At 45.1% G+C, this 16,024-nt stretch overlaps 2 protein-coding genes across 8 annotated transcripts in view; one reads left to right on the top strand and one right to left on the bottom strand.

Annotated features, from left to right (window-relative positions):
- Positions 1 to 16,024, bottom strand: part of LOC136632264 (protein CEPU-1-like) — a 659,300-nt gene that overhangs the window by 17,246 nt on the left and 626,030 nt on the right. The window lies entirely within an intron of this gene.
- Positions 1 to 16,024, top strand: part of LOC136632266 (opioid-binding protein/cell adhesion molecule homolog) — a 348,157-nt gene that overhangs the window by 297,790 nt on the left and 34,343 nt on the right. For all 4 annotated transcript variants that reach the window (XM_066607029.1, XM_066607033.1, XM_066607032.1 and 1 more), the window contains one exon: positions 13,055 to 13,287. In XM_066607029.1, the coding sequence (XP_066463126.1) occupies positions 13,055 to 13,287 (233 nt within the window). The remainder of the gene's footprint in view (positions 1 to 13,054; positions 13,288 to 16,024) is intronic.

Genomic DNA, 16,024 nt, shown 5'->3' with positions numbered 1-16,024 from the left:
AATACCGTATCTGAAATAGATCCTGAGACTTGGGGGCACAAAGCATTTCTATTTGGGTCTTTTAGTGTCTTTTGTAGTTCTTCTCCCCCACTGAGAAAAGTACAACTTTACCAAAATACTTCATTTTGCCTAATCGCTCTCACACCTGTTTTCCGCAGGCTGCATGCCCCCCATTGTCACTAGTGATGTCAATATAAAGGAGTTTAGACAGAGTGAATGGGATTGTGGCATTTGTGATGTTTTCCTGACAGAATCTGCTCTAAAGGATGGAAATGGAAAAGCTGTAGGGGGGCGAGATATTGGCCTGAAGAATTGGGGCAGCAGCCCTGCCCCAGAGTGATGGTATATGTGACCAGTCTGGGTTCTGCGGCTCCATCTGACCTGTCCATCTGTACCACGGCTCGGGGAGCAGCTGTGGGATGAGGAGATTGGATCCTCACTCGCTGCTGATTGAGATCTGTGTTCACTTAGAAACGGATTTGCAGGCGGCGTCAGTGAATGAGAGGGATGATTTGCTGTGTTATGACCTGGAATAAGTTTCCTGCTCTCACATACTACTGTCCTTCCTTCTAAATCTCCATCCTCATTTCTCCAGAGCAGATGGGGAGCTTCAGGGACCATCTTGCAGCAGTAATTTCCAGGCCGCTGGTGGCGGTTGGCGTCTTATTTTCTATTTTCATGTATTTTTAGATTGACAGAAGGATAAACATATCTGTAACCTGCAGAGCTGACTGGTCCCATCGCTGCTCGGAGCTACATGGCACCGGATGTGCAGAGGGGGCGCTCACACTTTAATCTTCATGGGATGTGCAGGGTCAATGACCAGATTACAGTGGCAACGGTCGGCAATGATATCCTGCGCTAATGTTGCTTCCACTTCTGATGAGCGTGCGGGGGAACCAAAGGAACAGCGGAGATTGAGCTGAATATTTTGGGTTGGGGACCTTGGAACGAGATTGTTCCACAACATGCGGCAGATATTTGCATGTTTAAATGCAGACTTTGATGCAGAATAAAGCCATTTTCACTACCGCATCAATATCTGCATATTATGCACAAACTCCGCTATGTGTTGCAGACCATTCCGTCCATTTGAAAAGTCCCATATGGAAGTTTCCGGGTCCAATCCGACGACGGGTATGACTGCACAGTCCTCTTCTTGCTTGGTAGTTACAGCTCATGTCTTTACAGAGTTTCCGTTTTCCCATTTTCACCCTCTGACGATGTCTACAGAGCGTACCGGCACACAAAACAATAAAGAGAACAAATGATTGACATTGTAGATAGCTGAGCGAAGTTCTGAAGGACACTTCAAGGATACAGCACTCATCTTGCATCTTCCACAGCGTTTTCTTTCATTACAACAATGATCATGAGCAATATATAATGTGGCGCAATTTCCCTCCATTCAGCCTTGTTAAGACACCCTCCCCACACACCCCGGGGGCTGGAGAGAATAGAGGACATAAAACACATTACATACCGCATATTCCCTGCATACACAATGTGGCTGCGTGTAGAAATCAGGCGACCCAAGCCGGTGATGAACGTGCAATTGACCCACAGATGCGAGGCGGTTTTCAGGCAAAAACACCTAGTATCTGTGAAGTTCTGATCCTCTCGCACGATGGAGGATCAGAAGTGTTTTCCCATTGATTTCAATGGAACACCTTGCATTGTACTCGCATGCAAAACAAAAGGCATGTGAGAGCCATGTATTGCATTAAAGGTCCCATTGACATCAATGGGCGATGCAGAGATAGGACATGCCACAATTTTTCCCCACACCGCATCACTCATGTATATAACTCCATTCCAAAGAATTGGGTTTATATTCGTGCGAGATTAGTCCATCTCGCAACCACAAATCTTGAACGAGATTCTCTGCTGTATGAAAGCGGCCTAGCTGTCCGCACACGGGCGGATTTGCGTTGCAGAATTCAGAGTGGACGTCCGCCTCCAGATTCCGCAGCAAATACTGCCCATAGCATGCTATGGAAAAGTGATTCTTCCTGCACACGAGCGGAAACCAATTGCAGTTTCCGCTCAGGGAAGGAAAAATCGCAACATGCTCCATTTTTGTGCAGATTTCGCACAGACAGCTCCCATTGAAGTCAATGGAAGCCGCCATTGCGGAAAGGTTGCAGATTCTGTGTCATTGCCTAGCAATGACGCAGAAAAAGCAGGAGTTCAAAAAAGGAAATCTGTACTGCGCATGTCTGACGGCAAGTCATGCTGCCCATCTGCAGTACAGATGAAGAGAAAGAAAATCAGGAACGCACGGACGTGGACGCTGCTGCCAGGGCCGGATTCTGCATGCGTAATCGGACCCGACGTGTGCAGGCGGAACTAAAGGAGGGAAGTCGGAGGTTTACAGCTTTTTTTCTTCTTCTTTTGTTTGGATTAATTCTTGGTTTGGTCTAAAATGTGTGAAAAAGGCCTAAACCTAAAAGTGAGTGGCACCCAAACAGGGGAAGCTTACAGACCTGCCTGATGGGGCTGAGAACACATTCTACCCAAGAAGTAGCTGGACTAAAATCACAGGAGGACGGAGACTGCAGGACATGATTCGCCACAGCACCCGGTATAGGAAATAACCCTCCTCACCCGCAGCTGTAGGATGGAGCAGCCAGAATGATCTGTAATCTGCAGCTTTGGCTTGGAGCTACACGAGGACTTTCTGTAGTGCAACTCTTCAATTTTAGGGTGTGTTCACCGGTAGCGGAGTTGGTGCAGAGATCGCTTGTGCAGACCGTGTTTACAGGCAGATAAATTGTTCGCAATTTCGTTCACATGTTGTGAAAGCTGCAGATGCCGTACAACCATAGCAGTAATGTATGCGGTTTTCACCACATCCACAACGCCCCATGTATTTTGACCCCAGAGTGGTTGGAGGAGTGTTTTTAATTATTTTATTATGCACAGCTCCAAATTCCATGCAAAGTTAAAAACATTCAAGGTAACCAACCTCCTGCTCTCAATAGGGGAAACACATTGCATACTGTGTTATGATAGCAATCAATGTATTATTAGTATGCAGGAAGCTGCAGAGCGCCCTCTTGAGGTGACTGCAGGTAGCTCAAACTTTGTTTTACATCTGTCTATGCAATGGGTCTTGGCGCTCTACTGCAAAAAAAAACCAAGACTCTGACCTCTGTTAAAGATATATCATGGCACAAATTCTCACATAATTTTGAATACAGTAAGATCAATTTAACCCATCAATAGTGACAATAAAGGGGTTGTCCGAGCTGTTAGATCTCAGGACAACCCCTTCTCCCATGCAGTAAAATAACAAATAGTAATATACTCACCTCTCCGCTGTGTCCTGCTCCAGTGCCGCTGCAGAGGTATTGTTCCACTTTTCCATTTGCATATATCCCAGAGGACCATGGGTGGCCTTATAAGTCTCCTCACACGTACTAGGTGTTCTCCGTAAGGAGAAACGATACCCTTCATAACAGAATTTGGCGCAAGCAGCATGAATCAATGAACCCTTCCCATCAGGTGTTTAGAATTTGTCAGTACCTCCACCTAATTTGTGACAAGTGCAAAAAGCTTCCTGTCCACACGGGCCAATATTCCTGCAGAATGATTTAAACATCTAGTGAAATCCATGCCATGATGGCGTGCGGCAATGTGTAACTACATGTGTGTCTGCAAGAAAGTGCTCATTCAGTGTGTATCCAGTGGGGTTCACCTGTAGAACAGAAATGGCCCCCTCCCACCCCTGAACATTACAGGGGGCTTCTAGTGCTGATCCATCCTCTTGTGGCTAGTACAGTGATGTGATATTGACAGCTGATTAATATGATTATTATCGGTGCTCCTGGCAGCATGTGAGGAGTGCGTCAGAGCCATTACAAGGATGTCTGGCGTTCTGCCCAGGCATCTCACCACCACCAGCCATAATTCCATCTCTCCCTCCTTAGCCCCCCGCATGTATCAGCAGACTCCCCCTTCTTAATGAAATTAGCAGAGCGCTGGAGTCCGGCCCTGCGTGTAAATCAGCCGATTCGTGTTCTTCGCCATGTCCAGCGATGCTCAGGAAACCTTCACACTTCATTAAGAAGGAGACTGCATTAACCCTTTCATCCTTCACACTGTGTGCCCCCTGGTAATGTATGGCCAACAATATATTAACCACGTACAACAAACAGTAGCAGTAAAGTGTTGTCAATCCCAACCGCAATGCTGCTGTGTTCATATACAGCAGAGGATACTGGACAGTAACCTCACAGGGCTCTGCGTACTCTATGTGATCACAACGATCTCTTGTGTAACTCCTACCATCTACATACATATCATATTTAGTAATAGTTGGATAATAACATTTGTGTCCATTTTTAAATGATAATGCGACAGATGGGAGAAATCGCTCCTGTCAGTGACAAATGTTCCCGTCACTTTCAAGCTCACATGTAAAATCCTTCATCCTATCAACACAATGTATCAATCACCCGATCAACGCCGACACCCACTACCCACATATACTTGGCTGCAAGAGCCTAGACTAGAAGGATGACTGCAAACCTATCCCCATCGGCACCCACCTAAATATAACACCTATACCATGTCCGTGTATTTAAGGGGCTGTTCTACTCCTATCTTACCCATCCATCAAGCATATATGTTTTAATACAGAAAGAGCATTAAAATGTATTGCTTGATGTGCCTACTGACTAGAATTAGTGAAAAGTGGTTCAAAACGGGTATATTTTTGACTACGTATGACCTCCGTTTTTGTTAGAAAAGTGTAACGTAGCACAGCCGTGAAACGGCGCTCCGGTGAGTATATTGATTTTATATAGTTTTGAGGTATAAAAAAAATAAGTCTGACAACCCCCTTAAAAGTGTCATGTGAACAGCTCTTAGGCCGGCTGCACACTGGCGAGGCTGAATTATCAGGCCATGTATCACGATATCGCCCTCGCAACCCTTCTGAAAACCCCCTGGATGTGAGTCTTTTTCACACAACAGCCTTGCATCACTGCGGGGAATCCATGCTGCGTCTGAAGGGATTTCCACGCGGGGATGAAGGAATCCCCTGCACGTCTCTCACAGCTGCTTCAGGGGATATTGATGTTCTGCTGCTGCCGGCCCCATTGGAAACGGTGGGCGAATCACAAAAAGAAAGGACATGCTGCAATTTTTTTTTTCCCCACATGACATTGCAAAAGTGAAAACATCCCAAATGAGAATGAAACCATTGAAAATCATTGCGTTTTCACTAAGTATCGCATCGCAAGAAAATCTTGTGATTTTCTCACCCGTCCCTTAACCCCTTCAGTGACAGGTTTATTATTATGTCATGCCTCACAGGGCAGGTTATTTAAATGAGCCAACAATATAATAATAATAATATATAATAATCTTTATTTGTATAGCGCCAACTTATTCCGCAACAATAATTTAATCTTGCAAGTATTTATTAAGGAATGCAACAATCGCATTGCAAGATTTGTTTTGTAATGAAAGAATACATTATAACAATTTTGGAAAATAAAAGAATTCATACTTTTAGTATGTAGTAAAAACCCTGGAAGATTTCAGATGACACATTTCAGCACTAGAGCTGTCCACGAAAATCTTCCAGGGTTTAACTTGCATGGTCAGTGCAGCAACCCCCGAGATTTTTCGGGCGTGCCACTAAAGGGGTTAAAGGGGTTGTCCCGCGCCGAAACGTTTTTTGTTTTTTGTTTTTTAACCCACCCCCCCCCCCCCCCCCCCCCGTTCGGCGCAAGACAACCCCGATGCAGGGGTTAAAAAAACAACCCGCACAGCGCTTACCTGAATCCCGGCGGTCTGGCGTCTTCATACTTACCTGCTGAAGATGGCTGCCGGGATCCTCTGTCTCCGTGGACCGCAGGGCTTCTGTGCGGTCCATTGCCGATTCCAGCCTCCTGATTGGCTGGAATCGGCACGTGACGGGGCGGAGCTACACGGAGCCGGCATTCTACACGAGCGGCCCCATAGAAGACTGCAGAAGACCCGGACTGTGCAAGCGCGGCTAATTTGGCCATCGGAGGGCGAAAATTAGTCGGCTCCATGGGAACGAGGACGCCAGCAACGGAGCAGGTAAGTATAAAACTTTTTATAACTTCTGTATGGCTCATAATTAATGCACAATGTACATTACAAAGTGCATTATTATGGCCATACAGAAGTGTATAGACCCACTTGCTGCCGCGGGACAACCCCTTTAAGGGAATAAACTGCACAAGAACCAGTTACTGAGCAATAGAGATGAGCGAGTATACTCGCAAAGGCACATTACTCGAGCGAGTAGTGCCTTAGCCGAAGTATCTCCCCGCTCGTCTCTAAAGATTCGGGGGGCGGCGGGGGAGAGCGGGGAGGAACGGAGGAGAGATCTCTCTCTCTCCCTCTCTCACCCCCCCCCCCCCCCCCACTGCTCCCCGCCGCAACTCACCTGTCACCGGCGCCGGCCCCCAAATCTTTAGAGACGAGCGGGGAGATACTCGGCTAAGGCACTACTCGCTCGAGTAATGTGCCTTAGCGAGTATACTCGCTCATCTCTACTGAGCAACCTATGTACTTAAATCACTTCAGCAGCTTTGATGTGGAGATCAACCTCCAGCACAGCAAGGGTTATTGGACTGCATAGTATTACATGCACTCAGTCGGTTCTATATAAGGGTCAGTAACCCCCCTGAATCATACCGAGACCCCAGTTGGATAGGGAACTGGTGAGGATCTATAGAGGCTGCTGCACATAAGCTTCTCTTACATTGTGCTAATCCATTCACTTAGAGCAGGATATCTGTAACAGCCGATCGATTCTCACAAGGCGTTAATGAATTTAGAATAATGCCACCTTAATCCTCCCTGGCTTTCTGGAGTCTCCCCAGTGCTGGCTGCACTCACAGCTTTACACATTCTCCGAATCCGCTTAAGACGACCCCGCACTCCCTTGCCTGGCTCTACGGAGCGGTTCCCTGTACGCACCATGTCACGCTGACTGCACACTGAATATGAATTGTAGCTGCACTTCCTCTCACTCCAGAGAAAACCCACATATAATGCTGAATGATTGACAGTTACAAAATGTCTTTTACTCTAGGCACAGCTGCAGTTCTTCTAGTTGTCTGCTGGCTTTCAGGCTGCAGCCCCTGCTGGTTCAGTGTCTGTGTATGGACTGTGTAGCACATCTTTCAAGAAGAAACTCATACAAATGTATATTAACTAATTGCAGCATATTCAATGGAGCAGATGAAGCCATTAGGTGCCAGTCACACAATATGTATCTCGCAGTGACACAGGCTCTCTTCAGACCCTGGTTAATGGTAAGCAATAAGGTCTTTGTTGAAGCAGGTTTCTGTTCTTTTCGGCATTTGTATTGAACAGAATAGCATAGTCAACTGCACTGTTCTGTCCACCATTATGTCATTTGTTCAACCATCAACCTACAGTTCTTTCTAGACAATGCAGTGTATCATTGTCGGCTAAAGGATCATCCGTTGATAAATTTCACCTGACAAACGGCCTTTATAATTGAATTCATTCATTTTCATTACTTTAAACTGTGTATTGGCACCTTTTAGTTCTGGCTATAGCAGGATACCCACCCTGATAAGGGTGATCCCACGTTGGATGCTGACAAGATATGCCGGCTAGGCCCTAGGCACTGGCTGTATTCCCACTTCACAGCAGAAGAGGTCTGGGCCAGGGTAGCATGTGTCCCCTGGGCCGGTCCCCTAGTAGGTGATTAGAACCACTGCTTCTCCTGACAGACTGTTGCTGACCTGCATGCGGTCCCTCAGGAATGAGTGCCATTTCACGTAGCCTCTGTTGTCGCTTGAGGGCAGAGCTCCAGCTGGTGGCTGCTCTGCTGCCCCTTAGACTCAAATGTATTTAAATTGTGTATTACGCACACATAATACGCGGTGAATGGCTTCAATAAAATTATATTGAATTACATTTTTTCAGTATGTTAAGTGTGAACAGTGTCATGTCCCTGTGTGTCTGTGCAGTTTGCCTTTTGTGTAGTGTGAACTGTGTCTTGCTGTGGATCCTTTATCATCTAGGGACGACGTAGGTCCCTAGGTTCCAGTGCGGGGTCGTCCTAGTCGGACGATCGTCCCGCATGCAGGCAGGTTTCCTGGGGTTAGTTGTCCCATTAGTATAGGGACCCACAAGACAACAAGAACTCGCTAAGTGGGCTTGCGTGCTTAAGTGTCTTGGCCAAAATACGAACGAATACCTCGTACATCCTATAGTTATTCCATCTGGCAATGTGTACAGGTGAGTGTTTTTTTTTGTGCTTGGCAGTGTTAGGTTTAGGCCTGTCCGCGAGTATGAAGTCTGTTTCTCAGTGTACGTATTCTGTCTGAGTTCCTGAGTTCTGCAATGCCGCCTGAATTCCGGAGTTTGGACGTTTGGAAGACATAACTGGTGCATTTAGAATGCAATACATACGCAATTGCATATATATAATTTTTTGTTTTCTGATGTTTCCTAGCAACATGCGGACCGTACATGTGACTAGACCCATTGGCATAAATAGGCAGTCAATAGAACACATTGATTTTAATGTGAATGAGCCCATACTTATGCAGTGAGGGTTTTTTTGGTAACTTTTATAGTTTGTTTTTATTTTTAAAAAAGTAGTAAAAAAATAACAGTTGTCATATTGTGAGAACCATAACCCTTTTCTTTCTGTATATAGAGCTATGTGAAGTCTTGTTTTGTGTCACAACCTGACATACTTATCAATATTGTTTTAGGGCACATAAGACTATTGGATGAGCAAACAAAATGTTTTGTGTGGCATTTAATATGCGATCTACATGACATGATGGCAGCAAAAGAACGAACAGCAGAATAAAGTTACCTCTGCCTCCAGGGTGCGCTCACCTGAGCTATAGTCAGGCCAGGACAACTGCAGTCAGATGCCTAAGCCTGGGTTCACACAGGGCGGATTTGCTGCGGTTTTGCAGCGGATTGCCGTTGCATATCCGCACTGCGGCAAAACCGCTGCGTTTGCAGTGCAATGCAGCACAAATGAGTTTTGCAAAAAAGCTGTTCTCACAGGGCGGATTTTTTCCGCACAGCCGCAGTGCGGAAATGCATTATACTCTATGAGCAATTATAGTATTGCATTATACTTCGTTCAGATAGGTAATAAGCCATAGCAGTCCTTGGGGCTTTAGAAGGTTCCAGGCTGCCATGGTAACTGAACAGCACCTCCCAATCTCATTGCGGGGGGCGTTCGGGTCCCCTGAATACCAATCTGTGCATATAAAATTGTCAGAATAGACAGTGTCATTCAAAGGGTCAACAAGCTCTGTGCCTCTATGACCTAAATATTTCCTGTGACATTAAAGGGGTTGTCCCGCGCCGAAACGTTTGTTTTTTTTTAACCCCCCCCCCGTTTGGCGCAAGACAACCCCGATGCAGGGGTTAAAAAAACAAACCGGGTAGTACTTACCCGAATCCCGGCGGTCCGGCGTCTTCATACTCACCTGCTGAAGATGGCCGCCGGGATCCTCTCTCTCTGTGGACCGCAGGGCTTCTGTGCGGTCCATTGCCGATTCCAGCCTCCTGATTGGCTGGAATCGGCACGTGACGGGGCGGAGCTACACGGAGCCGGCATTCTGCACGAGCGGCCCCATTGAAGACAGCAGAAGACCCGGACTGCACAAGCGCGTCTAATTTGGCCATTAGACGGCGAAAATTAGACGGCAACCATGGAGACGAGGACGCCAGCAACGGAGCAGGTAAGTATAAAACTTTTGATAACTTCTGTATGGCTCATAATTAATGCACAATGTACATTACAAAGTGCATTAATATGGCTATACAGAAGTGTATAGACCCACTTGCTGCTGCGGGACAACCCCTTTAAGGTGTTAATTGAGCCCGTATACCACGCTTGAAGCAAAGTTGGAAACCGCTAAATAGGCACAGCGCTCAGATGGGTGCTTCTGCCCAATTGTATTAGTAATTGTGGGGGTCTCAACGCCCGAACCCTCGCAGAGCAAAACTTTTGACAACATTTTTAAATGTTTAGTGTTATGGAAATAAATCATATTCCAGAAGATTTCACTGGTTTGCTCCAGATTGGTTATAATGAGAAGCTTCATGCATGAATATATGTATTTGAACTCACGGATGCTCTCCGTAAGCCCCCATACCCTTCTGCTTTATCGACAGGAATCACAATACAGTTATACTGAATATGACGCACCAATTACATGCATACCCCTCCCAACATCATAAGAATTCATGATTGGTCTAGTATGTAATGACGCTGATGATTAACATATGTTTACGCCCCAGGTGTATGTTGCTATGTGAACACTCAATTCCTATATACCCAAGTAGCATAGACTTTATTAAAGGGGTTGTCTCGCGCCGAAACGGGTTTTTTTTCCATAGGCCCCCGTTCGGCGCAGGAGAAACCCAAGGGATGTGTTAAAAAAAAAAAAAAAAAAAAAATATATATATATATATATATATATATAACTTACCCGAATCCCCGCTCTGCGAATTCTTCCTACTTCTTCCTTCACCAAGATGGCCGCCGGGATCTTCACCCACGATGCACCGTGGGTCTTCTCCCATGGTGCACCGTGGGCTCTGTGCGGTCCATTGCCGATTCCAGCCTCCTGATTGGCTGGAATCGGCACACGTGACGGGGCGGAGCTACGATGACCAGCTCTCCGGCACGAGCGGCCCCATTCACCAGGAAGAAGACCGCACAGCGCAAGCGCGTCTAAAAACGCCAGAAGAAAGCGAAATTAGACGGAGCCATGGCGACGGGGACGCCAGCAACGGAGCAGGTAAGTGAATAACTTCTGTATGGCTCATAATTAATGCACAATGTACATTACAAAGTGCATTAATATGGCCATACAGAAGTATATAACCCCACTTGCTGCCGCGAGACAACCCCTTTAATATTCCAATCTAGACCAAGGAGTCCAAGGGAGGAGATAAGGAGCAGCCCCCCGCCCCCTCTTATGAGCGGTGGGCATCATAGGTCTTTCTCATAAAAAACACATCTCAGGACCTTAAGTCTTGGGAACTGTGTGTAGGACTGTTGGAGATACCAGCACGAGAATGCAACACACACAGTGTACAGTATTGAACCAGTTAACCATTTCACTGCTAGCCATTTTCTATGAAGGTGGATATATGAATAGGTATATATGTTTGCATAGGCTGATTTAAGAAACACATTTATATTATTATTATTACTACAACATTAGTTACACTTTAAACTTCCTCTTCCTGACACGGGCAAACTCATAATGATGTGGGTGGTAGTCTTAGGAGAAAATTTGTCAATAAAGGGGCAAACTGTGGCTGGCACTATTAAGGGATGGGAGAAACTGGCTTGCAGTAATGGGTTGGCATAGCAGGGACTATCAGAAGAAATGACAGGGCATACTGTAGCTTGTACTACTGCAGCATGGAGGGAAACTGGCTGGCAAAAATGAAGATATATCTAGCAACTAGAGAGGAATCTGTGGCTGGAACTATTAGTGTATATCCACAGGAGACGAATATTCCTCTACATCAGATTTTGCCACGATTATGCAGCAAATTCCTCATGTGTTAAATGCAGATTTGCAATGGATTCTGAAGGAATGAAAGCTGAGGTGGAAATGAGCAGCATAAAAACAGACATACTGCAGAGCTAAAACCCACACCCCGGGAATAAGAAGTCTCATCCACTTGGCTTGTACTGTAATATGCTGTGTATCCATAATGTAAAACCCACAGAGTATCCGCTATGTGTGAATATATACCCAAAGGACGTGTCACACAGATTTTGCTGAAGAGTTTGGTGCAGATCTGCAGCAGATTTCACCATTGAAGGCATGAAATCTGCACCGAAATCTGCAGCAAATCGACTACATGTGAACGAACCCCTAAGGAGAATTACGTGTCTGACAATAAAGAGACCGATGTGTTTTATACAGTGTATTACATGCTTGGATTTTCTTAAAGCACACACTCCTATGCGTACTAGTTACAATAATTGTATGGTGCGCGTGTATCTCAGATCTTGGCTTTCATAGGGCCCAGTGATTTCTATATATCTATAGATGGCCATGTGATTGCCTGAGGCCCATTCCCATATGTGGCACATTAAAGAGTGTTTGTGTCATATGTCTGATCGATCTCGAGCCCTTCTCCTTCCCTGGTCAGACGGATGCGGAGTTCTCTGTTATTTGCTTCTGGGCGCAGTGTCTGGTTCAACGTACTAAAGCGATCAGTTCTGATTAGGATTTGAGCTCCATTTATTTAAATGACAGTGGAACATTCTCCTGCCTGGCCAGCGGATGTGCAGCTTACCGACTAGGAGCTGGAGTTCCTTCAATTTTCCATCCTCTAATTCACTTCTGTCACCACTTTGGGAAACATGCGGCGCTTAAGAGCAGGAGAGCTAATCCCGGCAAGAAAGAGAGAAAGGCCATTACCTAGTTTTAAAAAACATTTGTGCTGCAAGGAGCGAAAGTTTCAGACGCGTTTCAATGTGTGTTATTGAGTGGAACTTGCGCAGCCGGGGAGCAAGCTCTAAAGCGGGAGCATGGAAAGTGCACGGCCTCGATCTGCTCCTGGTGTTCATTGAAGGCTGCGACTGTAGAGAGAAGAATAATCATGTTTCCAGCAGAGATTCTAACAGCTTCCAGAAGCTGAGCACTGATCAATACCAAATGCCAAACCAACTTCATGGCGGTATGCAATGGTTGCTGGCATATGAGGAGTTAATGATGGACGCTGGTGCCTCATCTCTGTACAAGGACTGCGAGACCCTCCAGATAGGCAATATTAGAATGATCACGTAAATGCTGTCTTAAAACCAATGTAACTAAACATGTAAATGCTCTGTCACAGCGGACAGGGTTGTGTAAGACTCTGGAGGTACTTAAGTTGCATTTCCCAGTTGGGCTACTTGATGTACATGACATAACGTTAAGGGGATTAGGATGGGGAAGGGTCTTAAGGAATCTTCTAACTGCATATATGGTGTCCAGGTATATTGAAGAGCTGTGTCTTTATCGGTCTGTCCTTCTCTCTGCAGGTGCATGGTGGACAATAGAGTGACCCGCGTGGCCTGGCTGAACCGCAGCACCATTTTATACACCGGCAATGACAAGTGGTCTATAGACCCCCGTGTGGTACTTGTGGCCAACACAAAGACCCAATACAGCATTGAGATCCAGAATGTGGGCATTTATGACGAAGGACCCTACACCTGCTCCGTGCAGACAGACAATCACCCCAAAACCTCCCGTGTGCACCTCATTGTACAAGGTAAATGTGACATTCATTCTTTGACCAGTTCTAGATAACCAGTCATGGTCCGTTGGCAGGAATAGTCTTGCCTTTACTGGGTGTTGAGTTTTGGTGCAGCTATTTGGCCTCCTTGTAGGCTTTAGGTAATATCAATCTTCAGTAAATCAGATTTTATGGAATAAGAAGCAGCTGATATTTGGTGGTCTTCCGGTGTATTTGGGGTCTGGATAGGTGGTGCAATGTTCTATGGGTAGGTCAGGATAAGGCTGTTTGATATTCTCACTGAGCTAGGTGATGATTACTGAAGCTTTCATGTTCAGATAAGATCCACTGAAAAGGGATATCCCAAGATTCGCCCATTGTTATCTCTCATAAAGAGTCATTTTGCTTGGTAGAATCTTTATATGCTGGAGTTGTTCCACCATCACATGTGCAAATGGGGCATATATGCATAAAGCACCATGGCCTGGCTCTCCTGTATATATGAGTCGTCGGGGCAGTAGCCAGCGCAGGGCTTATTCATGGTCTTCACTCTATTTTTGCTTGCAGTAATTGTTAGTTGTGTGGATTTTGATGACTTTGTATCTCCGGTGACCTCCATGATGTCACTTTCCTTCAGAGAAATTTGTTTACGAGTGTGAAATACTTGATCTCCGCTCATCACCGAGTCAAGAAAACAGCCTCATAAATAAATCTTTAAACTACGACCCGAGAGGAATATTTCATGTCTTCCCTTACAATTGTAGAGGCCCGGTATAGAGAAAGATGATAAAAGGTTAGTGTAGTGTCGCCAACTGCTGTCTCTCGAGTGACTGTTGGCTTTTGAGAATCCGAAATGTCACTGGCATCAGTCAGAACCATAAAGATCACCAGGCTGCTTCGAGATTATCTTCTATATGGCTACTGGATAAAGACCAAATAACTTGCTGTTTGTTAGTATAGTGTACAAACACTGGTCCTCTTCCTGCTGTTACATTGTCCTACAGATTCCCCCACAACAGACGATAATATGGTGGATACATTTTTTAGACAGATTACGGTTTGAGGGACGATGAGGAGGAGACTCTTGGGAATAAAACCTACATGTAGAGCAGTAATAAGATTGTCTCCAGGATGAGAGCAGCAGACACATCTCATGAGCTTTCAACCAAGTAGCGCTGGTCAACTAACCGGCTCCGGGGCCACAGACAATGACGCTGCCCTCTGCGGTAAAGAGTCCTGATAGCAAAGTGCAGAGCGGACCGCTCTTCCTGCTGCGGGACTGATCCTTAGTAATAAAATGTACAACTAGTAAAAGATGGCCCATGGCAATGGTCACCCATACCTGTACACAAAGTCCTTGCATATATATTGCACCTACACCTCAGCATGGCTTCATCACGAGGCACGTTGCTGTCACAAAGGCAATAGATTTATCAGTTTTGGGTTGTCAACATATTACACTAATTAGCAGTAATTATATAAGACCCTCATCAATATGAGCTTGGGTACTTGTGAAGTGCTGAGACCTTGGCTCTCCTGAAGGGCTGCACCAGGCAACACTGGCCGATGATGGAGCAGACTTTATTGCAGCCTCGGATTACCTTTTCATAGATTGCCATTAACCCCTTAGTGAAGGGGCCAGTTTATGCCTTAATGACCAGGTCAAATTTTGGAGATCTGATATGTGTCGCTTTGATATGGGATAAGGGCTCTCTCACATGAGGGTATGGTATTGCATATTTCATGCCCGGGTTTTGCGAGTGTAATTCTCTGTACCAATATCGTATAGGCAGCCATGTTGCCGCCCACAAAAATTGCATATATTACGCACGCAAGAAAAATTGCAGCATGTTCTATCTTTGCGCGTATTACGCGCGCATACATGCCAAGATAGTACATGGCAATGGGCAGCCAACAGCCCATGCATTTTATTGCATACTGGCTGTATACCCCGCACGTATATCTCGCAGTCAACACGCTGTGAAATATGCTCGTGTGAGCCCAGCCAAACTCTGTAAAGGTTTTGCGTATCCAAGTAATTCTGACCTTGTTTTTTCGGCACATATTGTACTTTGTTTAGGTGGTAAAAATAGACCGATTAGAATTTGTGTAGATTTGTTAAAAGCACCAAAATTTGAGACTTTTTAAAAAAAAATTGTCCTTTGTCATATTTTCAGTTGCAGTATGTCAAATTTACACAAACATACTGTACAAATTTTTTATGACCTATGCATATATTTCCAGCTGTTTACTTTATTCTGGAAGCACATTTGAAAACCTTTTTTAGTTTTTCTTTTAGCAAATTTTGGAGAGATCCAAATAATTATTAAAATTCTGAAGAATATTAGGTTTCCCTGCACCAAGCCAAGATTGCAAAAGCTCATAGTTGTCAGAATGATAGAAACTCCCACAAATGACCGCATTTTAAAAAATACACCCCTTAATGTATTCTCTGAGGGGTGTCCAGGCGTATTTTGACCCCACAGTTTTTTTTTCAGGATTTAATGCAATTTAAATGGATAAAAAAATAAAAAAATTTATTTTTGCAAATATGTCATTTTAAAGACTGTTGTTTCTTGTTTTGTTTTTTTCTTGTATAGTGCATATTAAAATAAGGCTGTGCACCCCTAAATTGATATCCCTGTTTGTCCTGTGTTCAGAAACATACCCATTGTGGCCCTAATCTTATGTCTGTATGCACAACGGGGCCCAAACTGAAAAGAGCAGCCAGTGGCTTTGAGAAAAGAAATTTAGCTTGAAAGAGTTTCCGTCC

This window comes from Eleutherodactylus coqui, chromosome 6, assembly GCF_035609145.1.
Source record: "Eleutherodactylus coqui strain aEleCoq1 chromosome 6, aEleCoq1.hap1, whole genome shotgun sequence".
NCBI classification, from domain to species: domain Eukaryota; kingdom Metazoa; phylum Chordata; class Amphibia; order Anura; family Eleutherodactylidae; genus Eleutherodactylus; species Eleutherodactylus coqui.
Note: the sequence above shows the minus strand (reverse complement) of the source record. Positions and strands in the feature narration are given on the sequence as shown.